The sequence below is a fragment of the Enhydra lutris genome, unplaced genomic scaffold, assembly GCF_002288905.1.
Source record: "Enhydra lutris kenyoni isolate GAN:26980312 unplaced genomic scaffold, ASM228890v2 scaffoldscaffold54, whole genome shotgun sequence".
Lineage (NCBI taxonomy): Eukaryota > Metazoa > Chordata > Mammalia > Carnivora > Mustelidae > Enhydra > Enhydra lutris.
The window spans coordinates 338,416-365,425 of NW_019154138.1; the positions used below are offsets into that span (position 1 = coordinate 338,416).

General features: G+C 35.8%; 1 protein-coding gene across 2 annotated transcripts in view; it reads right to left on the bottom strand.

Annotated features, from left to right (window-relative positions):
- Window positions 1-813: 813 nt before the first annotated feature.
- The window catches only part of LOC111157379 (UPF0547 protein C16orf87), a 32,197-nt gene continuing 6,000 nt past the window's right edge, over window positions 814-27,010 (bottom strand). Inside the window, exons 2-4 of one of the 2 annotated variants that reach the window (XM_022518740.1) lie at window positions 25,640-25,736; window positions 8,340-8,522; window positions 814-1,844 (exon numbers count right to left, since the gene is read on the bottom strand). In XM_022518740.1, coding sequence (XP_022374448.1) covers window positions 1,726-1,844; window positions 8,340-8,522; window positions 25,640-25,736 — 399 coding nt within the window. In that variant the 3' untranslated portion in view covers window positions 814-1,725. The remainder of the gene's footprint in view (window positions 1,845-8,339; window positions 8,523-25,639; window positions 25,737-27,010) is intronic. The other variant, XM_022518741.1, reaches the window with a different exon arrangement.

Genomic DNA, 27,010 nt, shown 5'->3' on the forward strand with positions numbered 1-27,010 from the left:
ATTACCTTTACAATTTTTTGTGAAAATGAAAATAGTTTTCTTATAGTTCAAAGACAAAAATCACATTAGCATGCTTGGGAATAAACTTTATTACTAGGGCTTTAAAATGCATACAAAGAGGCGCCTGGGTGGCTCAGTGGGTTAAGCCTCTGCCTTTGCTTGGGTCATGGTCTCAGGGTCCTGGGATCGAGCCCCGCATTGTGCTCTCTGCTTAGCAGAGAGCCTGCTTCCCCCTCTCTCTCTGCCTGCCTCTCTGCTTACTTGTGCTCTCTCTATCAAATAAATAAAAATCTTTGAAAAAAAAGTCTGTCTTTAAAAAAAATTTTTTTTTTTTTTAAATGCATACAAGATGATAGTAGTACGTACAGGTAAATAAAAGGACTGTGGGAAAAGAATTCTTAGAAAAAATTCTGCTTCCTACCTAGAGTACCTCTTAAGCTCCCTCTGCTGGCTACCATTTAAATAAAGTAAGAAAAAAAATGTCAATCTTCTTTCTTTTGAGAGGTGATGAGAGAGGCAGGATGAAGCTGACAATGCAACTATTGGAACTCAAAGGGAAATTTCTCTTAAAGCTAAATCTGACTGATAAGGCTTCTAGACTGCCAAACAGATTCAGCCACTGGGGTGGGTGTGGGGGGTACCTGAAATATGGGAAATTACTGTCAAGTTTGAATATTAAATTGATATGCAAAAATGCAAAAGCATTTACTGTAGATCAACTATAAGTAACTGGTTATCATTTATTACCAGAAAAATTAAGAATTTAAATATATTTCACAAACTTCATAGAACAAAAACACTATTAATCTATTAGTTTCAATATTAAGGTTTATTTTTTTCCAGAGTGAGATTAAGTAACAATTTAAATAATCATCAGGATGTATAAATGAACATCCACTCAGATAAAACATTACTGCTTTAAAAGTGGCTATCTAAGAAATATTTTGTATGTAATAAATATATTTTATGTTTAGGTTAACAGGCACCATCTTGAGAGCAGAAAAGGTATTTTTAACCAATAAATAAATTACATTCAAGAAAACAAGATGTTTATATCTGAAGTATGATATATCCTTAAATGTTTTTCTTCATATAGCACCCAAACTTCCCAAATGTCTAGAAAGTATCTCCCAAAATATAACTCATACCTTAAGTCATAAAAATAAAAGCCAAGAAAAAATCAATTTAAGACAAAATGTACAGTTTATATTCTTAATTCCCCATTCAATAAAATATCAATTGCCAATTTATTAAAAGTAAATGAACTGTATATATGCAATCTGTTAGTGCTGAAAATCTGAAATATAATATTTTTAAAAGTCACTCTTTCTCAAAGTACTTAAAATATTGCATCTCTGGTGGCAAACCTGAAAACTATCAAGCATTTTACTTCCCTAGTTTTCATTCTTCCACTCCCTCCTCTACCCCTGTATCCTTTAACAGCTATCCACTGTTTTTTTTTGTTTTTGTTTTTGTTTTTGGTAAATATACTTACTTATATCTCAAACACAAAACACTGACAATACTCCTTGGTAAACAAGGAAATCCCAGAACAGTCCAAGCCTATAGCTTTGCTCCCAAAGTGTGGCACAGGCTAAATGACAGGGAAAAAAACAATCAATGGCCCTTATTGATGCAGTCAGAATGCTCCTGAGAGTCCACAACTGTGTGAGAATTTGCTGATGTAATCCTGAAGACAGTTTCAACATATTTTGCAGACAAATATCAGAGAATAAGTCTTTGATTGATAATTTTTCTATTTATTTCTGCCAAGGCAACTGAAAACACAAAAGCCTTCTCATCAGAGAGGTTAGCATAGATGTCAATTTCCTTTTCCTGTTTCTCTGTTAAAAAAAAAAAAGAGAAAGCTTAATGCAAATATAGTAATTAAAAAATACTTGAGGCTTTTAAGTATTTCTTTAGATGACAATAAATATACATAATACTAACAACATATATTAAATGTTATACAGTACCACGCTATTAAACTGAAATTTTTAAAAAATTACACAAAGGAGTTATTGAAATGCCATGAACTAAATGGAAACTGTGTGTGTGTGTATCTGTGTGTGTGTGTGTGTGTGTACACACACTGTCTATAATATCTACACCATTTCTGTAAAAATCTCAAATATTTCTTTCTCTTCAGTAGGATAAGCTCACTGTTCCAATCAAAATGAATTTTCTCACCCTAACGATGGTCCTTTCTGAAAATCCAATAGTGCCTTTATGAATATATTAACTTCTTTACCTTAGCCCTGCTATAAAAAATAAGAATAACCAACATTTAATTCAATTTTCCCCCCCTGCTGATTACAAATGCAATCCAAGTTCATGGTAGAAAATTGGAAAGTACAAAAAAAACAAAAAAGAAAATAAAAACCACCTACATTATCTCAGAGGTAGTTGAAAACACAATAAACATGGGGTGCCTGGGTGGCTCAGTGGGTTAAGCCTCTGCCTTCGGCTCAGGTCATTATCTCAGGGTCCTGGAATCGAGGCCCGCATCAGGCTCTCTACTCTGCAGGGAGCCTGCTTCCGCTTTCTCTCTGCCCTGCCTCTCTGCCTACTTGTAATCTCTCTCTCTGTCAAATAAATAAATAAAATCTTTAAAAAAACACACACACACAATAAACATCTTTGTGTACATTCTGCCAATTTCTTTTTTCAGGCTCTTTTATGATTGTACTTTGGTCTGTTTTTTGTTTTGTTTTGACTTTTTAATCAAAGTTAAATATATAGAGTCAAATCGTTTTTATTCAACTTGCTACAAAATATAGAAGTCTTCCTTCCCCCATGCACATTTCCCACACTCTAAGTGCAACTACTCAACTACTTTTTTCCAGTTGTTTCTTTTTGTTTTTACCTCTCTAAGCTAAGTTTTTATGTGATGCTACTTCTTGGTTTTAGGCATTATTAACTGACCTTCCACCATGAAAAGTCAGGATCTTATTGTTTTCCATATTTTAAGCCCCATACTCTTCCTATCCCATCTTCCCATTACAGTTACATCACAATTTTAGTGAGATCAATATTCAATGTTTACATTATTCTTCTATGTAAATGATTTGACTTTTACTGCATATTGTTTTTTTTCCTGAAGAGATTCTTTTTCCATCTGCTTAGTTTTCATTAGTAAAGAGTTGTATAGATCTTTCAGAATGTTTACACATACTAGGTATTATATCAATTTTATCTTCTTGAATAAGTCTCTCCAGGTCTTCTGCTCCAATCTGAAATGGTTGATTTCTAGACCTGCTACACAATTAATTACCACCAAGATCTCTCTTCAACATCATGCTGGATATAAATGTCTTTCTCTTGAGTTGGACCAGGTGTCCTGGATCCCAGGACACTTTCTTGGTTTACTTCTTCCTTTTGATACCAGGTATCCTATAGTAGCTTCCTGAGAAAGGGAGTATAGGTAGCAAAATTTTTGAGACCGTGAATGTTAGAAAGTGTCATTAGTCTACCTTCGTGCTAATTCCTAGTGTGGTTCACTGAAGACTGATAGATTTCCTGAGTAGTATGAAGGCAAAAAATTGTCTTCCAACTAATATGCCACTGTTAGAAAGAGCTAATACCTTTTTTAACAGCTATTTAAAACATTATTGCTAAATTTACACATAGTGAAATACACAGATCTTAATGTACAAACTGGATGAGTTCTGATAAAATGTACATCTACATAACCCACACCACAATCAAGATACAGGAAATTCCTCATGCTCCTTTCCAGTCAATTCCTCCCCACCTCACCAGCAACTACTGTTCTGATTCTATCACCACAGATTCATTTGCCTGTTTTTGGACTTCATATAAATGGCATCATCTAGCATGAACTATTTTGTGTCTAGCTTCTTTCATTCAACATGTTTTTAAAATTCATGGATGCTATTTGCTCATATATGAGAGTTTGTCCCTTGCTGGGTATTACTCCCCTGTATTAATTCCAAATACCACTTCCTTCTCTTGTTCTTTTCTCCCTGAGCACTTGAAGGAGTTTCCCTTTAACCAGAGATAGGATTTCCGAAGATATGCTTCAGTATAATCTATACTTTTAATCATCCACTCATCTGGGAATTTGGTGGGTCATTTCCAGTGTGGAAAATCAATGTCCTTCAGGTTTGGAAAAATATCTTGAATTATTTCAGCGATGACTTCCTTCTCCTCCATCTTCTATGTTCTTTTTTGGAACATCAGTTATTTATAAATGTTGACCTCAAACTGATCCTCTAAATTTCTTATCTTTCCCATTCTATTTTCTCATCTCCCTCCCTCCCTTCCTTCCTTCTTTCCACCTGCCTGCCCTCCCTCCCTCTCTCTCTCTCTTTCTTTTTAGGGAGAGAGAGGGAGCGAGAGATTCCTAAGCAGGCTTCCCACCCAGCATAGAGCCTGACATGGAACTCGATCTCACAACCCTGAGATCGTGACCTGAGCCGAAATCAAGATGGACGCTTAACCGACTAAGCCATCCAGGCACCCCTTTCATCTCTTTTTCTATTTCTTTACATTCTGGTACAATTCTTTAATTCTGTCAATAAACCTGTTAAAGTTTTTCATTTCCGCAATCTTAATACACACACATTTTTTTTAGATTTGTATTTATCTATTTATTTGACAGAGAGCGAGAGAGCAAGAGAGAGAATACAAGCAGGTGGAGTGGGAGAGGGAGAAGCAGGCTTCCTGCTGAGCAGGGAACCCTGGGATCATGACCTGAGCTGAAGGTAGACGCTTAACTAAACTGAGCCACCCAGGCACCCCTAGATTTGTATTTTAAAGTTCATTTTCTAGTACTTTTTTGACACCGCTATTCCATTTAAATATCATCTTTTTCTTGTTTTATGACTACAGTATCTTCTCTTGCTAAAAACATTAAAAATACACCTTCGTTGCTCAGTCAGTTAAGCATCTGCCTCTGGCTCAGGTCATGATCCCAGGGCTCTTTGCTCAGCAGGAAGCCTGCCTCTCCCTGCTTGTGCTCACTCTCTTGCACTCACGCTCTCTCTCTGGCTTATAAATAAAATCTTTTTTAAAAAATCAACAATAGTTTTAATTTTTTCTCTTTCCTGCAAAAACCTCTTTTATCCATGTTATTGTTTTTATTTTATTTTAGTTATTTAGTTATTGTTTTATTGTTTGGTCTTAGCCTTTCATATAGATACTTTCTTCTGTATATCTGAGTAATTCTTGATAATATGTGCATATTTAAGAACGGGATCTGAAAAGCTGATGAGCTCATACATATGTGGAGCCTGACTGTGATCACCAATTTAGGGTGATCGGACTGGGCCATTTGTGAAACCCCTAATAAAATGTATCCTTATTTTAGGTCCTTTCTCTTGGGTTTTTCACATTTCCTAGAGAAGGTGCTGCTAATCTCCTAACTTGAAGATTCACGCCTGACCACAGATTTCAGTATTTACCCTCTCCAATTCTCAAGTAATCTTCCTGATCTCAATATAGTATCCCTGTCCTCAGTGATACCTGGTGTTACTAAGTCAGAGACTCTGTTTTGTCTAATCTTTTTAAAAGGATAAATCTGGAAGGAGGGGAAAATGAGGTAAACAGTCCTAGCAGGCCATTAAAAAACAGACTTCCAAACAATCTCATTTTTAGCCACAACTTTACCCCTATACTTCTAAACATAACTAATCCACCAACTCCTGACCTTAGGGGCAGTTGTGTAATAAAAATCAGGTTTTTTTTTTATTAGTTTTTCCTAAAGGGGCAAACAATTTAGGTTTCATGGGTCTACTAAAGCAGTTATCACTTTCTAGAATTTTGTTGCTTTTCCCATTTCTTATCCTTATGGAATTTGGTCCTTTAAAAAAAAAAATCCCTTTACTAATAATTACTTAGGATTTGAGGATGATGGAAAGCTTGGTGGGGTTATTCAATCCAACAACTTTAACTTGAACTCTACATAAATTTTGTATGTTCATTAATAAGATATTCAGAATTGCCCATTATATTTTAATCTTAATGTCACTCCTATAATATCCAAAATAATCATATTCCCCTCATATAAAATGGAAACTTATCTTAAACCAACAAAAATTTTTAAGTTTAATGATTTGTTTTTATGATTCTATAAAAATATTTTGCTATCTAGATGTCTAACAAGCTTTCCTTTTCCATTCTTTCTTCTTCCTATTCTTTTTCAAAATATAGAAAAGAAAGTCAATTAAAAATGTGATTTTTATACACAAACTGTCCTTACTAAAGGTAAGGCTTGCTTCAAAGTTTTCAAGTACCCTATGAGCAAGAAATCAATAAAAACTGAATTACAGTAAATAGTTACTTAATACTAAGAAGCATACGAAAGAAGTCTGTTCCAAAATACACAGAGATTTCAAAAGTTCATATTTCTTATCCGTATTATATTTAGAGAACATGGTCGGCCTCAAGAGTTGGTAAAATGCAGCCCAAGGTCAAATCTGGCCTGCCACCTGTTTTTATAGTCTTACTGGAACACAGCCATGCCCATTCATTTACATATTGTCTATGGCTGCTCTCCAGCTACAATGACAGGGCAGAGTAGCAGCAACAGAAGGCTGTATGGTCCACAAAGCCTAAAATATGTATTATCTGGCTCTTTACAGAAAAAGTTTGCTGACCTCTTCCCCACCCCGACCCCAAAGCCTACCTGAAAAGATCCATTTATTCTACAAAAATTGTTTTGAGTGCCTTCCTGTTTGTATTAAAAATAAATCAAAAGTGTGTCTTACTCCGGATATAGCTTAAAACTTTTCTATTAATAAGCTCAAAATATCTGAAAAAAGATAGCTAACTAAATTCTTTTCTCAAGTTAATATGAATAAAAATTTAGACCAGCATATAAAAACTTCTAGCACAACTATCTAGATTTCATTTCCCCAAGTAAAAGACCGTCATTATCTGTTTTCTCATCTCCTCTCACTCACCACCAGAAGCATTCCTTCTCCATTCTTTGGGTTATATTCCCTTTACTTCAACCCGAAAGAATGTTCTGTTTTCTGGGCCAAGCAGTATTTCTCTGTTTTGTTTTTTGTCTTTTTTTTTTTTTTTTTTTAGTTTTCCTTTTGAAGCAGTTTTTAGCATAGATTTTTCTGATCATCCCATGTTAAAAAACACATTCAAATTTTAAAAATAATTCAAACTCTCTGGAAGAGGAGCATAAGAGAAGGAAAAAGGAAATGGAGTAAAATTTCCCCAGGAATTAAGGAGTATCTAACTATTCTTCATAGAATACTGTCAAATATGATATAAGCCTTATTCCTTCAGACACACAATAGTAAGAAACCATTAACTCTGAAAAAGCTAAGGACAGCTATACCAGTGAAGTTATTTTCCCTAACAGTCATAACTTTGTTGAAATAAAAGCATACAAAGCAGAAAGAAATGGTAAACAGGTTTAAAAAAATTTTTCAATGTCTAAAATTAGAGAAATTTAAATTTATGCTTGAATATAAAAAACTGAGTGTCTGAAAAAGCAAAGCATAACTCACCAACAAGGTAAGAAATTATAAATGCATTTCATTGAAGATGAAATTATTTTGATGGAGGTTTTTAAGTAATTATAAAGAGTATGCATCCCTTTTTTCCATTAATTACAGGCTTGAAAGTCTCAATTGCAAAAGATACTCATTCAAGGCCATACAGGGTTTCATTATCCTAGTCTAGTCTCTCTACTCTTGTGTCATCTTTGAAATTTTCCATGATAAAAGGTTTTTTAGAAGATGTACAAAAAAAGAAGCTGAAGTTTTAGTTAATGTTTAAAAACAATTTATTGGCAGACATATTACTTATCAGAAAAAAGGAGAAAACCTGTAAGGAGAAATTTGAATATATTTTGGACCAAGAAGAATTTACCTAACTACCCAAATTCTGCCTCAAAGTAGAGAGGACACAATGAGCAATTTTAAAAATTCATACTGAAGAATATTTCAATAGTAATTTTAAAACTCATAGTGTAACAGTTTGAAAGAAGTCTAACAGAACTCAGATTTATCTCTAAAAACAAACCAAAAACAACCATTTTAACAGGCTTCTCTAGGTTGTCATATACAAATTATTATCTCTGAATAAACATTAGTTTATTGCAAGGTGAATTGTTCCCAATTTGAGATTTTAGCTTTTCAATAAGAATTAAATTCTGTGATTTAAAACAAAAACAAAAAACAAAAAACAAAAAAAACAAGCATCTACCCTGGAGGAAATGTTTTCAAACTAAAATATGAGTTGTGATTTTAAGTCCAGGAGCTCATTGCCTACCAAACACTTTCTTTACTATTATCTAATTAAGATCTAGAAAAGTTTAATACTTGAAAAACAAAACTGCTTGGATTTATTCATACCTCTTTCTTCCTCATGTTTTTTGGCAGATGCAGTTTTAGGTCTTCCTCTTCCTCGTCTGATATGATCTGAATGGCTGTTACTTCGAGACCTCTTTCTGTTTTCTAAATCCTTATTTACTGTAGAATTTATCTTCTCTCGCCTAACTCTCTCTGTTCGCCTCCTCTTGGCCTCATGCTTGTTTTCTGTATGGATGAATAAAAGTGATATATTTTAGGGCTTAGCAAGAACTGTTTGCCCCAGTTCTCATTGTCTTCTTTTTCTTTCTAAATAGCACTAGAGTTTGCTGCCTGGCATATTTTATAAAACTACAACCATAACATCTATGTTCCTCACGCCCACACAGGAAAAAAAGAAGTTCAACAGAATTCAGATCCACATTAACTCATGAGGTAGGAGGAAGTGTAACAGAAGACCAGTTTCTTTATTTGACACCTTTAATTTCAACCCCTACATGTTCACACAATTTCACAGTGATCTTTCTGCCTTTTTCCTTCTCTCTGCTTCCAAGCTAAAAATGGTAAAGTATTAGAAAAGCAAAAAGAAAAAAATTCCATTCCTTTTTGTCCCCTACTCAAATTATAGACTGAAATATGTCAAATATACAGAAGCAAAACTGACCTTAGCCATAATACATTAAGGTCACCAATAAAAAGCAAACAGAAAACATCCACAAAAAATATACAAACACAGGGAAGTAATAAGTAGTTTTCACTTTAGCCACAGATGAGATCATTTCTGACATTCTCAGGGCATGCAGATCCCTAAATGGAAAAGCAAAAGAGGAACTTTACTCAATATGGTGATTTAATTAATGCCAAGAAGCCATCCTTTTCACTCCAAACAATTCAAAATGTTGGATAAGACAAACAACAAATTAAAAAACAAAAACAAAAAACAAACAAACAAAAAAAACCTTGCTTTAATATATACCTGAACTCAAAAGCAACAAAGAGAATTCCCCAAAACCTAAAACCACATGGTAAAGGGCCAAAATAGATAAAATTCATATTCCAAGAAGGGAGCAACTTAAAAGACTGTAATATAAGTATAGGCTCTTAATAGGCTATTAATAGTATAGATTTAAAAAAAAAGACTTTTTAAGTAAAATGGTAATGGTTATTTCCAAATACTGTACTCTTAGAGAATTACTTAATTCTAATCTCAGACATATACCAGATGATGCAAGAACACTTAATTATTCCAGATTGCAAGACAGTTGTCAAAGACAACTAGGGTCTTGTTAAAGAACCCAAGGATAACTTGAAAAGGCTCCCACTGACCACTGTAGGACAATTTGAGCATCAGTACAAACAGTAACTGTAATAATAAATTGGAACATCAGATATACTTAAAACCACATGACAGGAGCGCCTGGGTGGCTCAGTTGGTTAAAAAACTGCCTTCGGCTCAGGTCATGATCCCAGAGTCTCGGGATCGAGTCCACGTCAGGCTCCCAGCTCCTCAGGGAGTCTGCTTCTCCCTCTGACCTTCTCCCCTCTCATGCTCTCTCTTACTTGCTCTCTCTCTCAAATAAATAAATAAAATCTTAAAAAAAAAAACAAACAAACACATGACATAAATTTAAAAAAATACAAGCAAAAACGACTTGGCAACCATAAGAAGATGTGTAAGAACCAACTCCCTATTTTGAAAACTTAAATAGAATAGAAAGAAGAAAAGATTTTATCCTGCTTTTTCTATTCAAACTGTATCACTCACTGGGTAACAACAGGACAGATAAAGAGAAGTTTCTAATTTAAGAAGTACTGTGGCTAAAAAACAAAGAACGACAATAAGATAAAGATTTTATTTATTTATTTATGTATTTGAGAGAGAGAGCGAGCGAGTGAGCGAGTGAGCACAAGTAGGGGAGAGAGGCAGAGGGAGAGGGAGAAGCAGGCTCCCCACCAAGCAGGGAGCCCGATCTGGGGCTGATTCCAGGAGCCCCGGGACCATGACCTGAGCCAAAGCAGATGCTTAACTGACTGAGCCACCCGGGCGCCCCAATTATCACCATTTTCAACGAGAAATGAACTAAAGCATGTAAGTGTTAAACATAAACAGCTGCTAAAATTACAAAAACAGAGACAAGCGGACTTTTATTTGTCACCTGACAGAATACCTATTAGGTAGTCTTGTCAAGAAAATCAAATCCCATCAAGCCTTTGAATCCAAATTATAATTTATAAAAAAAATAAAAGTCACTGGAGGAACGTGTTATCCTACATTCCTACACCATGAAGACCCAAATAGCACATCCAGATGTACATGTGATAGCTTCTTTAACACACAATTTGCATGGAAAAACAAGAAAGAAAACAATAGATGAAAGAGAGCTAAAAAAAAGACATTGCCCATACATAATGTATGGACCTTACATAATCTGTTTTTTAAAACTTTAAAAAAGTTTTTATGAGAAACCTGAAAATGTCAACACACGTTGGGTATTTAATATTAAGGAATTATAGGGGCACCGGGGTGGCTCAGTGGGTTAAGCCTCTGCCTTCGGCTCAGGCATGATCTCAGGGTCCTGGGATCGAGCCCCGCATCTGGCTCTCTGCTCAGCAGGGAGCCTGCTTCCCCGCTCTGTCTCTGCCTGCCTCTCTGCCTATTTGTGATCTCTGTCAAATAAATAAATAAATAAATCTTTAAAAAAATATTAAGGAATTATTGTTAATTTTAATTGTGCTTACATTTTTAAAGGTCTATCTTTTAGAAATATAAGAAATATATAATAAAACATCTATAACAAATTATATGAGATTTGCTTAAAAATAATATGCAAGGGAAGGAGTAAACATGGGTATGAATGGGGCCAGGTTGGCCATTTTCTTCCTGCTCTTGAGTATGCCTAGAATTTCTCAAAAAAAAAAAAAAAATAGTGATAGGTAAAGCTTTTTATAGTATGCCTTTTAAAGTTCAACAATGAATTTAGATTTGTTCCTCCGGCTACCCACCCATCTCTACAAAATTCTCAAAAAAGAGCTATCTCTACTTTCTGCCACTACAATATAGATGCCCACTCAATGAAACTGATCATCAAGAAGGACAAAAAATCTGTTATCAAATCTAGTAGTACCTCTCTTTAACCATCTTAATGCCATCTCTCAAAAATTCAACAAAGATGACTATTCTATAAATTATTCTTCATTTGCTTTTCAGGTTTCCAGGTTTCCCAGCTCACCAGTCATTTCCTCTTTATCTCCTTTTGCTGTCTTCTCCCCCAGGTTCTTTCTCATCTTTAATATTACAGCCCTAGACCTCTGACCTGAGCCCTCTTCTCTCACTTACATTCTGTCAAGATAATCTATAGAACCAAACATTACACTCTTATTATTTATGATGGTTCCAAAATTTATACTTTCAACTCTGGCCTCTTCCCAAAGTTCCAGACTGCCTACTTGACAGCTTTACTCTAATATCTTCCAAATATTTCAAATATATCAAAAAAATCACTCTTGATTTTCCCTTCTCCAAAGCTTCACTATATTAGTAAGTAGCAGCACCACCCAGTTGCAAAAGCCAAATAATTTGTGATTATCTGTGACTCAGCCTGCTGTTTCTTGTATCATCACAAATGTCCACAGGTACTTCTTGCAAAATATATCGACAATTTCTTCATCTTTCTACCTCCATGGACAACACCCAAACCAAATATGTTTCCTACATAGCTGCCAAAGCTATCTTTAAAAAATTCAAACTGTATAGCCCCGCTTCTAAAATCTTTCATTAGCTTTTCATTGTATTTAAAAATAAAGTCAAATTTCCTTACCAAAGACTACAAGTGTCTATAAGATCTGACATTTGCCTCTCTCTCCAGTCTTCTTTCATACTGCAACATTTTGTTCATTATACTCCAGACATGCCTTCCTTTTAATAAAACAAGTTCCTTCTTCCCTTAGGTATCTGCATTTACTAATCCTTCTGCCTAGAGTTCTGATCCCAAAACTTTTAATGAGACTACTTATTTACTCCAAATGTTGATTTATAGGTTACCTTCCCATGAGTCTTACAGCCCAAATTACTTTTTTTTTTTTTAAAGATTTTTATTTATTTATTTGTCAGAAAGAGAGAGAGAGAGAGCACAGGCAGACAGAGTGGCAGGCAGAGGCAGAGGGAGAAGCAGGCTCCCCACAGAACAAGGAGCCCGATGCCAAATTACTTTTTATAATCTAATATTATAATCTGTTATTTACTTATATGTTCAATCTCTCATTAGAATATAAACTCCATGAAAGTTGGGATGCCCCTGTCTGTCTCATTCACAGAATCTACAACATTAACTACACATATTAAGTAGTGCTGAATAAATAAAATCAGACAGAGCACATGCATCCACCTCCCCCTTTCTGGAAAATCCCACTGAAAAGAGAATAAACATGGGTAAAAGATAAAGAGAAAAAGGAAAATAGATATGTACTGATGGAAACAAGGATACTATCATGCCCCTGAAATTACAGAATTTCAGCAAATGAGCAAGTTCACAGATTCTGATTAAGAAACCAGAACAGTGGGGCGCCTGGGTGGCTCAGTCAGTGAAGCCTCCAACTCTTGCTTTTGGCTACTAAGGTCATGGTCTTGGGATTGTGGGACTGAGCCTGGTATCAGGCTCTGTACTCAGTGGGGAGTCTGCTTGAGATTCTCCCTCTCTTCCTCTGCCCTTCCCTGAGCTCTCTCTAAAATAAATAACTAAATCTTAAAAAAGAAAGAATGGAAGAAACCAGAATAGAAGACACTACAATCCAAAATAGAAACAAAAGATGGCTCCTATAGAAGGGAGAGCTGTTCTTCCCCAAAATACTCCCAGGACAGAACAAAAAGTACAATAAGGGAGAACAGGCCACAGAGTGATCATCAGAATAGCTACAAGACTACTGCATAGAAAATGATACAAGGAAGTAAAGCTCTCAGGAACCAAGCAATGTTCAAAAGAACAGTGAACCTCCAAAACATAGAAGACACAAACAAACGACAGCTTCTCATAAAAATGAAATAATATAAGGAATGTCACATTCTATCCCAGGATGAAGCTTCCCTTATTTTGGTCATCATGGAATTCAACAGTGTCTCCCAGCTCATGTAATTTATACCCAAAAGTCTGCCAACAAGCTCCTCCCAACTATACACTAAAGAGATCTATAATCAAAACAGACTTTTAAAACAATGTAAGATAGTCATGCAATTTATCTACACTGAAAAATCCTTCATTTATAAATATCAGTAGGCAATTAAGGATCACCAGCAATTTAAGGAAAATAGAAAGTGTAATAGAGAAGGAACAAGTTAAAACAGGAAGAACAAACATAGTTCAAGAAACACGAAAAAAATAGGGCCGCCTGAGTGGCTTAGTTGGCTGAGTGTCCTGTCCAATACTTGGTTTCAGCTCGGGTCATGATGTCAGGGTTGTGGGATCCAGCCCCACGTAGGGCTCGGTGCTCAGTGTGGAGTCTGCTTGTTCCACTCCCTCTGTTCCTCCCCTATCCTCTCTCTCTAATAAATACATAAATCTTAAAAAAAAAAAAAAAAACAAGAAAAGATAATCTAAAAACATTCTAATGCATACCTTCAGAGAGATCTGATTAGACTTTATATCATTAAGAATAAGATCCTTTTGATCAAAAGCTTTTGCACAGCAAAGGAAACAGTTAACAAAACCAAAAGACAACTGACAGAATGGGAGAAGATATTTGCAAATGACATATCGGATAAAGGGCTAGTGTCCAGAATCTATAAAGAACTTAGCAAACTCAACACCCAAAGAACAAATAATCCAATCAAGAAATGGGCAGAAGACATGAACAGACATTTCTGCAAGGAAGACATCCAGATGGCCAACAGACACATGAAAAAGTGCTCCACATCACTCGGCATCAGGGAAATACAAATCAAAACCACAATGAGATACCACCTCACACCAGTCAGAATGGCTAAAATTAACAAGTCAGGAGATGACAGATGCTGGCGAGGATGCGGAGAAAGGGGAACCCTCCTACACTGTTGGTGGGAATGCAGGCTGGTGCAGCCACTCTGGAAAACAGCATGGAGGTTCCTCAAAATGTTGAAAATAGAGCTACCCTATGACCCAGCAATTGCACTGCTGGGTATTTACCCTAAAGATACAAACGTAGTGATCCAAAGGGGCACATGCACCCGAATGTTTATAGCAGCAATGTCTACAATAGCCAAACTATGGAAAGAACCTAGATGTCCATCAACAGACGAATGGATAAAGAAGATGTGGTATATATACACAATGGAATACTATGCAGCCATCAAAAGAAATGAAATCTTGCCTTTTGCGACGACATGGATGGAACTAGAGGGTATCATGCTTAGCGAAATAAGTCAATCGGAGAAAGACAACTATCATATGATCTCCCTGATATGAGGGAGAGGAGATGCAACATGGGGGGTTAAGGGGGTAGGAGAAGAGTAAATGAAACAAGATGGGATTGGGAGGGAGACAAACCATAAGTGACTCTTAATCTCACAAAACAAACTGAGGGTTAATGGGGGGGTGTGGGGGGTGGGATTATGGACATTGGGGAGGGTATGTGCTATGGTGAGTGCTGTGAAGTGTGTAAACCTGGAGATTCACAGACCTGTACCCCTGGGGATAAAAAGATATTATATGTTTATGAAAAATAAAATTAAAAAAAAAAAAAAAAAAAAAAAAAAGAATAAGATCCTTTTGCAAAAACAGAAAACTCAATCCTAAAATTCATATGGATTCTCAAGTGATCCGAAATAACCAAAAGAATCTTGAAAAACAATGTCAGAAGTCTCACACTTCCTGATTTCAAAACTTACTACACAGCCACAGTAATCAAAAAAGTGTGGTACTGCCATCTGACAGATACATAGACCAAGAGACTAAAATAGCCCAGAAATAAATCCTTGAATATTTGGTCAAATGATTTTCAAAAACAGCGCCAAGATGATTCAAGGAGAAAAAGATAATATTTTCAGTAAGTTGTATTGGGAAAACTGGATATCCACATACAGAAGAAAATATAACTGGATCCTTATTTTATGCCACATGCAAAAATTAATTCAAAATAAATTGAATACCTAAATATTAATGCTAAAACTATAAATTGTTTAGAACAAAAAGAAGGGGAAAGCTTCATAACACTGGACTTAGCAATGATTTCCTGGATATGACACTGAAAATACAGGCAACAAGAGAAAAAACAGACAACTTGGATTTCAACAAAATTGAAAACTTTTGTGCAACAAAAGACAGTATCAACAGAATAAAAAAGGGCAATTCATGGAAGGGAAAAAATATTTGTAAACATTTATCAAATAAGGGATTAATATCCAGAATAAAAAGAACTTCTACAACTCAATAACAATCCAATTCAAAAATGAGCAAAGAACTTGAATAGACATTTATCCAAAGATGACAGGCAAATAAAAAGATGTTCAACAAACATCACTAATCATTAAAGAAATACAAATCAAAACTAAAAGTTATCACTTCATACTGATTAGAATGGCTCTTATCAAAAGCACATAAAATAAGTGTTGATGAGGATGTGGAAAAATTGGTAACTCTGGGCACTGCTGCTGCTAACTTAAAATGGTGCAGCTGCTGTGGAAAACGATATGGCATTATCATATACATAGAAATACCATAACATCCAGCAATTCCACTTCTGGGCATATATACAAAAGAAATGAAAGCAGGAAATTGAATAGATATTTGAACACCCATGTTCATAGCTGCCTTATTCACAATAGCCAAAAGGTGAAAGCAACTCACGTGTCCATCAATGTATGAATAAACAAAATGTGGTATATATGTACAATGAAATATTAGAAAGGAAGTTCTGACACAAGCTACAACATGGATAAAGTCTAAAGACATTATGCTAAAGGAAACAAGTCAGACACAAAAAAAAATAAATGTAGTATGATTCCAAATAGGAAGTAACTACACTAGTCAAATTCATAGGTACAGAAAGAACAGTGGTTGCCTTGGAGCAGTGGGGAAGGGGAATGAAGAGATTATTGTTTAATGGGTATAGGGTTTCAGTTTGGGAAGATGAACATAGTCCTGGAGATTAATAGTGGTAATGGTTAGGTACACAATATGAATGTACTTAATGCCACTGAAGTGTACATTTAAAATGATTAAAACAGAGGGTGCCTGGGTGGCTCAGTCAGTTAATTCAGCTCAGGTCATGATCCCAGGATCCTGGGATCAAGTCCAACATTGGGCTCCCTGCTCAGCAGGTCGTCTGCTTCTCCCTCTCCCTCTGCCCCTACCCCCTGCTCTCTCAAATGAATAAATAAAATCTTTAAAATTATTAAAATACTGATTTTATGTTATATGTAATTTACCACAAAAATATGAAAAAAAAAAGATTCAATGAGAAAAGAAGAAATCAGAAAACAAGATGAACTACTCAAAATTAAAGTGCAAAAGACAAGCTAAATAATGGACACCTCTGAAAGACAGAATTATAGCTCTAGAAAAGGAAATCAATGAAATTTCCTGGAGCCCCAAAAACAACAACAAAAAAAGAGAATAGGTGACACTAACTGAAGAAAAACGAAGGAAAGATCCAAAAAATCTAATATTCATCCATGACATAATTATTAATTATCTACCCAATATTCATTCCCCCCTCTTCATTAAGAACAGAATGTTCTGATCACAAGGGCAATGGGTCCAGCTAAAATACATACATTCAAAGACCTTCTTGCAGATGAAGTGGCTATGGAGTTTTGTTCTGGCCAATGACAAGTAAGTGAAATTGGGTAAGATTTCCAACACAATTTTTTTAAAGCTAGAATGTCCCTTTGTCCCTTTGTCCTTCCCTCTTCTTCCTATTGGAATGTACAAGGAATGCCTATGGGTACAATAGCTACCTTGTAACAATAAGGATGAAAGCCAAATCTCAGGACAGAAGGAAGAAAGGAAAATAGGTCCTTGATGATACTACTGAATCACTAGTCTTGTAGTGCCAACTTCATCTGTCTTCACTAAATAGTGAAAAAAAACCCACAAACTATCTGTCCAATCCAGTGTCTGTCTCTGTGCATGGTAATCCTGATATATCATCCAACAAGTATGCAATCAGTATGCCAGGAGGAAGAAAAAAGAGAATGGGGAAGAAATAAATAATAGGTAAAAATTGCTCTAAAGATTTGAGCCCTCAGATGGAAAGGAAGAATGAGAATGACATTTAAATGTGAGTATAGGGGGTGCGCCTGGGTGGCTTGGTTGGTTAAGTGGCTGCCTTTAGCTCGAGTCATGATCTCAGGGTCCTGGGACTAAGCCCCGCATCCGGCTCCCTGCTCAGCGGACAGCCTGCTTCTCCCTCTCCCTCTGCCTGCTGCTCTGCCTACTTATGTTCTCTCTCCATCTCTCTAATAAATAAATAAAATCTTCAAATAATTAATGTATGTATGTATGTATGTATGTGAGTAGTGAGTAATGAATGTATGTGAGTACAGGGCTCCCAGGTGGCTCAGTTGATTAAGTGTCCAACTTGGTTTTGGCTCAGGTCATGATCTCAGGGTTGTGAGATCTAGCCCCACAACAGTACCCATGCTCAGGGAGGAGTCTGCTTGGGATTGTTTCTTTCCCTTCACCACTGCCTCCCCCACAACTTGCATGTGTGCACACATACTCTCTCTCTAAAATAAATAAATAAACAAACAAATAAATGTGAGTACACAGTAAAGGCCTTCCACACAATGGAAAACAGGAAATGTACCACCACATACTTTCTATGAAAAAAATTTTTCCCAGGTCTGAAGAAACTTTCTGGAAAATTTCTTTCATAAATAAAAACACACGAGTTAAAGAAAAAATGGTACTGAAGAAAAATAGGATTATCCTAAGAGTATGAAGGAAGGAAATCTGAGTATAACAGCTATGCACCAGACCTCAAATCAGTCAGTCTTAATCAGAAGAAGTCAGAAGATTCCACAAAAAAGTCTGAAAAATGAATATACTCATCATTATATAAACTACATGATCAAAAATGTAAAAGTACAGGCACAGAGGTAAATAAAGGTATGCATTCTTCCACCAAAGGCAAAAAAAAACACCTAAAGCCATGTCCCACATATGAATGTATAGCAATTTTAAGTGATTAGTGTTTTCTGAAATAATAAAACTAAACCTTTATTGCCAAGTAATTCAGAATTAATGTTTAATCACTGGGTTTAAAATACTACTGACAACTGGCAATAATCATTTCACTTTTTTCTCTTAACTAAAAGTGAGTATGTCATTTATAGACTTCTTGGCTTATTTATCAGCCTTTGCTTGTTAACTTATCTTAGACAATAATTTGAAAAGTAAGTTTAGGTTTAAATTTTTTATGCTTTTTTCCTTCCCCCAATTAAAAATGAGGAGGTTTGGGGCGCCTGGGTGGCTCAGTGGGTTGGGCCGCTGCCTTCGGCTCGGGTCATGATCTCGGAGTCCTGGGATCGAGTCCCGCATCGGGCTCTCTGCTCGGCGGGAAGCCTGCTTCCCTCTATCTCTCTCTCTGCCTGCCTCTCCGTCTACTTGTGATCTCTCTCTGTCAAATAAATGAAATCTTTAAAAAAAAAAAAAAAAAAGGGGGCACCTGGGTGGCTCAGTAGGTTAAAGCCTCTGCCTTCGGCTCAGGTCATGATTCCAGGTCCTGGGATCGAGTCCCGCGTCGGGCTCTCTGCTCAGCAGGGAGCCTGCTTCCTCCTCTCTCTCTCTCTCTCTCTCTCTCTGCCTGCCTCTCTGCCTACTTGTGATCTCTGTCAAATAAATAAAATCTTAAAAAAAAAAAAAAATGAGGAGGTTTGGGGTGCCTGGGTGGCTCAGCGGGTTAAGGCCTCTGCCTTCGGCTCAGGTCATGCTCCCAGGGTCCTGGGATCGAGCTCCGCATCAGGCTCTCTGCTCAGCGGGGAGCCTGCTTCCTCCTCTCTCTCTGCCTGCCTCTCTACCTACTTGTTATCTCCATCTGTCAAATAAATAAATAAAATCTTTAAAAAAAAAAAATGAGGAGGTTGTTATTTATCTGACTAAATTTAATCTAAAACTCATATCCATTGAGAAACATACAGTTAAATACTAATAAGCTACTGAATTTCTTACTGTTTTAAATCTTTTTTTCTTACCTTTAGAGGAAGTCTTTTATGAACTAGTATGTCATTTAGAATTTCAGCTTACTTTTTTTATAGTTTTTATAATTAAAATTTTAGAAGGAAAAACGTATACTCATAATTATTAAACGCAAAATGGCAGCCTTGATATCACAAAACACCTGGCAAAGCCATCAGAAAAAGACAAATTTAGGGATGCCTGGGTGGCTGAGTTGGTTAAGCATCCAACTCTTGATTTCGGCTCAGGTCATGATCTCAGGCTGGTGAGACAACCCACTAGCAGAGGAGGCGGACTCTGTGCTCAGCAGGGAGTCTGCTTGTCCCTCTCCCTTTGCTCCTCCCCCGACTCTCTCTCAGATAAATAAATAAATAAATAAATATATTTTTAAAAAAAGGAAAGAAAAAGAAAAGTCAAATTTAAACAGTTGGAACAAAGCAGAGTTTGTTCTCATCAAAAACTGTTTCTGTCAGAATTTGGTGACTGATCAAATATTTGAATAGTGCTCAAGGTTTGGTCTATAGTATGGATATTCTCAATTTTAGGAAACACAGTATTTCCTTTAATCCCTTTTTAATTTTATATTTTATCTTTTTAAAGATTTTATTTTCAAGTAATCTCTAAAACCAAAGTGGGACTCAAACTTACAACCCCAAGAACAAAAGTCATGTGCTCCACTGAATGAGCCAGCCAGGAGCCCCTTCTTCAATCTCTTTTTAAAGAAATTGCTTCAAATTGACAGTTTAGAACTTAATCTCAAGGCTATTTTTTAAACACTTAGGCAAACACTCAATTTAGAAATGAAATCCTGGGGGCGCCTGGGTGGCTCAGTGGGTTAAACCCTCTGCCTTCGGCTCGGGTCGTGATCCCAGGGTCCTGGGATCGAGCCCCACGTCGGGCTCTCTGCTCTGCAGGAAGCCTGCTTCCTCCCCCCTCTCTCTCTGCCTGCCTCTCTGCCTACTTGTGATGTCTCTCTCTGTCAAATAAATAAAATCTCAAAAAAAAAAAAATTTAGAAATGAAATCCTGCATGAACAAGACAGTCAATTTTTAAAAATTTATCTCCATTTTATACTGGCCCCCCAAAGACAGTAAAAGAAACAACACATACCTAGCTCATTTGGCAAGTTGTCAAAGAATTAATAATTGCCTTGAAGTTCTAGGGCTCCTACAAAACACTGAGCATTTCTTAATACAGATTTATTTGTAATACTCCTCTCTTCCCCTCATCAAAATTAAAAAACTTTTAAAAATCCTTTAATTTCCATAATAAGTTTTATTTAAATTTATTTTGAGCTAGATAAAGTTTATACAGGTCTAGTATGCTAACTCTCTATTTTTACTTCATTGTGAAGATACACAGAACATATTTGAAAAATGTGAGTTTTGAGCAATTCAAGCTTAGGTAAATTTGACTTGACAGCTTATTTTCCTCCTACATGTCACAAAGTTACAAAAGAAATTTCAACCCACTGAAATTTAAAATTATCTTTTATAGCTTTGATTTCACTTTTAAAATAAGTGCAATTTGAACTTTACAGATGGCTCTCTTTCTTGTTTTAAATGTTTAATTATGTAAGTAGAAGTCTTCCTTGATTCCTTTGTTATTTAGTGATCTATCCATTTACGCATTACATGTAGAAATAATTTTGTGGGGTCTTAAAAGCAAATGGAAAATAGAATGAACATATGATACAGCAATTCTAATTTGGGTATTTATCCAAAGAAAATGAAAACACTAACTCAAAAAAATATACATATCCTATGTTCACTGCAGCATTATTTACAATAGCCAAAATATGGAAACAACTTAAATGTCTGCTGATGGATGAATGGATAAAGGTAATGTGGAGTTTTATTCTATAAAACTGAAACCTTGCCATTTTTGAAAACATGGATGGACTGTGAGGGCATTATGTTAAGTGATATGTCAGACAAAGAAAGATTAAATACCATATGATTTCATTTATATGTGGAATCTTAAAAAACAAACTAGAGCTCATAAATAACAGAGAAAAGACTGGTGGTTGCCAGAGGTGAGGGTTGGAGGGGGAGGAGGTGGTGAAATGGGTGAAGGGAGTCCAAAAGTACAAAATTCTAATATTAATAAGTCATGATTGTGTAAATACAGCATGGTGACTATAGTTACTAATACTGTTCTGCATATTTGAAAGTTGCTAAGAGTAAATTTTAAAAGTTCTCATTACAAGAAAAAAAATTTTGTAAAACAAAAATGATTTCATGCAAGTACTGTTTTATACTTTTCCTTAAATTAATTCTTCCTTAAATTAACTTTAGAGATTTCTCCATGTCAGTACGTAAAAATCTGCATCATTCTAATTAGCACATACTGTTGTTCCCTAAAAGATGTACCCTACTTAATCATTCCCCTACTGATGATATTTGGTTTAACTTTCTGCTATTATAAACAGTGTTGCTTATAAATCCTAATAAATATTTCATGTGTATTAAAAACAGTTGTATCTTGAGGATACATACTTGTTGATAAAATGTCTAGATTCTAGGTTTTGTGCATTTAAAACTTTTAACAACTACAGTCAGAGCGTTCTGCAAAAAAGTTATGCTGATTTACAACTTCATCACTAGTATGAGACTTCGGATTCTGCCATACTCATAAAAGCACTTGGAAATCCTTTACATTTTTGTCAGAATATGGGTAAAAAGAATGGTATTTTAATTAAACTGCATTTCCCTATTAGGGAAGTTCATTATCTTTCCAAATATATATTATCCATTTTCATTTTTCTTTATAAGTTCTCTAATTAAAACGTTAGTTCTGGATCCCACTGACAATGTTCAAGTACTTAATATAACCACTGAGATATTAAAAATTATGTACTCAATCTCCAACATACTACAAACTATCCAAGGCAAATCATACTTTTAAGAAATTTAATTGTAGAAATGAATATTTTTTAAAGATTTTTATTAATTTATTTGACAGAGAGATCACAAGTAGGCAAAGAGGCAGACAGAGAGAGAGGGGGAAGCAGGCACCCTGCTGAGCAGAGAGCCCGATGCAGGGCTCCATCCCAGGACCCTGAGATCATGACCTGAGCCGAAGGCAGAGGCTTAACTCACTGAGCCACCCAGGCTCCCTAGAAATGAGTATTTGAGTACCTATAACATACTAAACTTTGTTTACATTAGTGATATTCATCTGCATATCATTTGGACTTCAATTCTCTAAGGCTTACATTATAAACCTATCTCATACTCAAGTAAATAGCAGCTGCTCACAGAGGCTAATTAACTTGTTAGTAACAAAACTGGAATGTGAATCTGAACCCAAGGTTTCCAACCCCCATGTCTGTGCTATCCCAAACTGTTCTCTAGGCTTTGAGTACTCTTAACCCTTCTTAAAACCCTTTCCTCCTTTAGTTTCTATGGCACAGTCTACTCCTGATGTTCCTCCATCCTTTTAAACTATTTTTTCCGTTTCTTTCCTGGTTCCTCTTCCTCTTCCAGGGAATTTCTAGGCTTTAACGTCTCATCTTTAAGGTCGCAAGACCACTGTCAGTAAACAACAGAACCTGAGGAAATTCTAAATATAAAATAATAATGAACTGCTTCTTACTCATCACCATGACTTATGTAACACCACTCTTCATTGGCTGTTCTCCTACAGCTGACATGTACATGTACATCTTCTCAGTTGACCTAAACTCCCTATCAACCTCCACCCTTTAAGACTGGAGTTTGCCAGAGTTTAGTTGCTGAACTTCCCTTCCTACCCTACCAACCCTCTGGGCACAAGCTCATCCATTTCTATGAGATCAACTACTATCTATTCACTGACAGCTCAAAAGATTTATCTCCAGTTGAGGCTATTCTCTGAGCATCAGACTATATGCCTAACTGGGCGGAAAAAAATCCACATGGATGATATTTCCTAACCACATCCAAAACTTAATTCTTCATCTTTCCCTCTTCCTTTTTACATTTCCTTTCTAACCAATAATCCAAGTCATTGGGAATAATTGTAAAATCCTTCCCTCTGGTTCAAGTGATTCTGATTCCTTAATATTTGCAGCATCTGTCCCTTCTCTGTGTCCTTGTTGGGTTTCTTCTTTACCTCGTTTCTCACCTGAATCATTGGTAAATAGAAGGAGCTTGAAAATATTTACTGAATAAAAAAATAAACACATTTGTCCTGCTAAGGACAAGAACCGTGTCTTACTCATTTTGGAGACCCAGAACTGAGCCACCCAGATATCTACTGAATGATCATTCAGGCTTCTCATACCTGAATCAAACACTTAGGGAATAAGACCCAGAAATCCATTTTTAACAAGCTCTCTGATTCCTATATAGTTAATCCAGCCAAGTCTTTATTCTCATGATGAAAGGGAACAAACTCAAAGACAGAAATGGAATTAAATAACTTTCTTGCCACTTCTATACAGACCTAGGATAAAGAGACCTCTCACAGACATAAATATAATTTTTGAATCATCTGCTACTATAACCTAAGCACTCTCTAACTCAGCATTCTCACTTAGTTAACATACTGCAATAGCCCACTTCTATCTTGTACACCCAATAAACTATTCTCTAGACAGCAGCCAAAACAGAATTTCTAAAAGACAAATCAGAGCATGCTACTTTCTCCTCACCACACTCCACATTCTAGGAATAGTTTGTACTCATATTTTAAGAAGAAAACCCAAAACTTCTTACTCTGGTTTATAAAGCCTTACACAATCTGGCCTCTGCCTTTCCCTCTGGCCTCATCTCCCACACTCCCCTGCTCTTACTGTCTACACTGCAACCACACAGGCATTTTAGTTCCTAAAATACACCAAACTTTTTCCAACCCTAACATTTTTGCATTTGCTATTTCATCTGTCAAGGATGTTCTTCTCCTTGATCTTATCATGGGTAGCCCCTTGTTTCAATTCAGCCTCAGTTTAAATGTCCCTTCTCAGAGAGGCCTTCTCCAACCACTCAAAAGTAGCCTTCCAGTCATAGGCTAGGACAACAATCTATTTTAATTTCCTACAAGGCATTTATCACAAGCTGGTATTCTCCCTGTTTATTTGTTTATTGCCTATCTCATTCCCACAGATCGTAAGCTCCATAACAGTAGTGAACCTGCCTTGACAGTAAATTCATTCGTTCCTTTATGCTCAAGGCTTGAACAGTGCCTAGCATGCAGCAGATACTCAAAATTTATTTGTAATCAATCTACTCTTATTTGGAGATCATCACTGTTCTGATTTTATCTAATTTCATGTTTTTGAATTTCAAAATTTAATCCATCGAATAAATCCAATTTGTCTGCATTAACGGGAAAGCAAAATGCAAAAAAAATATTTTTTAGATATTCTAAATCAGATAATTATAAAAAAACCCAATATGTCTAAAAATTATATTCACATTGTTATATTTTTCCAGTCACTAGTTCAAAAAAACTTTTTAAGTCATTATAAAGTTTACTAGCACTGAGGAGGATAAAACCAAATGTCCATCAACCAGTGAATGGATAAACAAATTGTGGTATATCCATATAAAGAACAATATTAAGCAGTAAAAAGGAATTAATTCTTACTGATAGACACAAAGATATGGCTGAATCTTAAATTATGCTCAATGAAAGAAGCCAGGCAAAAAAAAAAAGAGTATAACTATATGATTCTATTTATATATAAAGTTCTACAAACAATGACAGAAAGCACCTCAGTGGTTATCTGGGGGTGGGGGTATCCAGGAGAGAATAACAAAAGGGAACTAGAAAACTTTGGGGAATGATAAACATTATTCATTATCTTGATTGTGGTGACTGGTATAATCATAGGACAAAACGTATCAAGCTGCATACTTTAAATATGTGCAATATATTGAATGTCAATTACACCTTAATTAAAAATTTTTTATTTTTTAGAAATCAGATCAGATCACTCCCTCGCTTAAAACCCTTCAATGACTTTCCATCCTCCAATAATAAAAAACAGAAAATTTGCTGTAAGATTTATCATTATAAGGGAGTTAACATTTAAATGGAATGAAGAGCAAACTAATGTCATAAGCTGGTTACCAACAGCTAATAAAAACCAAAGGCATACTTCAATAGGTTTTAACTTTTACATTCAAAAAAGATATAAATAATATATTCACAAAAATTCATTTTACACTTCTAAATCAGAAAGCTAAATATGTGGTAAACTCTCACAATTACCTGTAGAAGGTGGTGATTTCTCTGGGTGTTTTGCATTTAAAAGTTTTCTGCTAATAAATATATAACCACAGGGACACGATTTACATGCAACAGGAACCTGTATAAAAATAAGAAAAAGTGTATTATTATTATTTTTCTATTAAACTTTTCAGTGTTTATGTAGTCTTCTGAATTGAATGATAAATTACCAAAGCAGGAATCATAGACTTATTAAATACCACTTCCTTACTCAAATTGAGACTGGTATTGTGTCTTGTACATCTTCACATTCTCCTAATACTTTACAATACCATGTATATAGAAAATGCATGATAGGGGCACCTGGGTGGCTCATGGGTTAAGCCTCTGCCTTCGGCTCAGGTCATGATCTCAGGGTCCTGGGATGGAGCCCCGCATCGGGCTCTCTGCTCAGCAGGAAGCCTGCTTCCCCCTCGCTCTCTCTCTGCCTGCCTCTCTGCCTGTGATCTCTGTCAAATAAATAAATAAAATCTTAAAAAAAAAAAAAAGAAAATGCATGATAAACATGTGCTCATGGGAAAACAGTAACAGAATCAGAACAAGGGAAAATATGTGGAAAAAGGTAGTATTTCCTAAAATATCTGTTTGATAGCAGTTTATTAGCACCAACTGGAAAAGGGAGCATGGCTGTGGAAGTAATTAAAGTAATTCCAGAATAAAAATGAGGACCCAACTGGAAGAGTGAGGATGGAAATAGAGAAAAGGTAGATGGGCCAGATATTTCAAAAGGGGAAAATACTTCCCAAAAAGAACAAAAACATTAATTTGAAAAGATATATGCACCTTTAGGTTTATTGCAGCATTATTTATAACAGCCATGATATGGAAGCAACCCAAGTGTCCATCCATAGATAAATGGATGAAGATGTGAAACACACACACACGCGCGCGTGCACACACACACACACACACACACACACACACAGGAATATTACTCAGACATAAAAAAAGAATGAACCTTTGCCAGTTGCAACAACATGGACAGATCTAGAAAATATTATGCTAAGTGAAGTACGTCAGAAAACGACAAATATGAAATTAGATCTAGAAAATATTATGCTAAGTGAAGTACGTCAGAAAACGACAAATATGAAATTATGAAATCTAAAAAATAAAACTAATGAACAAACAAACAAAAGCAGAAAACAGACCCATAAATACAGAGAACAAACTGATGGTCCCTTGCGGGGGGGTGGGTTAGGGGAACAGGCAAAATGGGTGAAGGGAGTGGGAGGTATAGGTTCCTAATTTTAGAATACATAAGTCACTGGGTTGAAAGGTATAGCACAGAAAATACAGTCAATGGTACTGGAATAGCCTTGTATGGAGACAGATGGTAGCTACATTTATCGT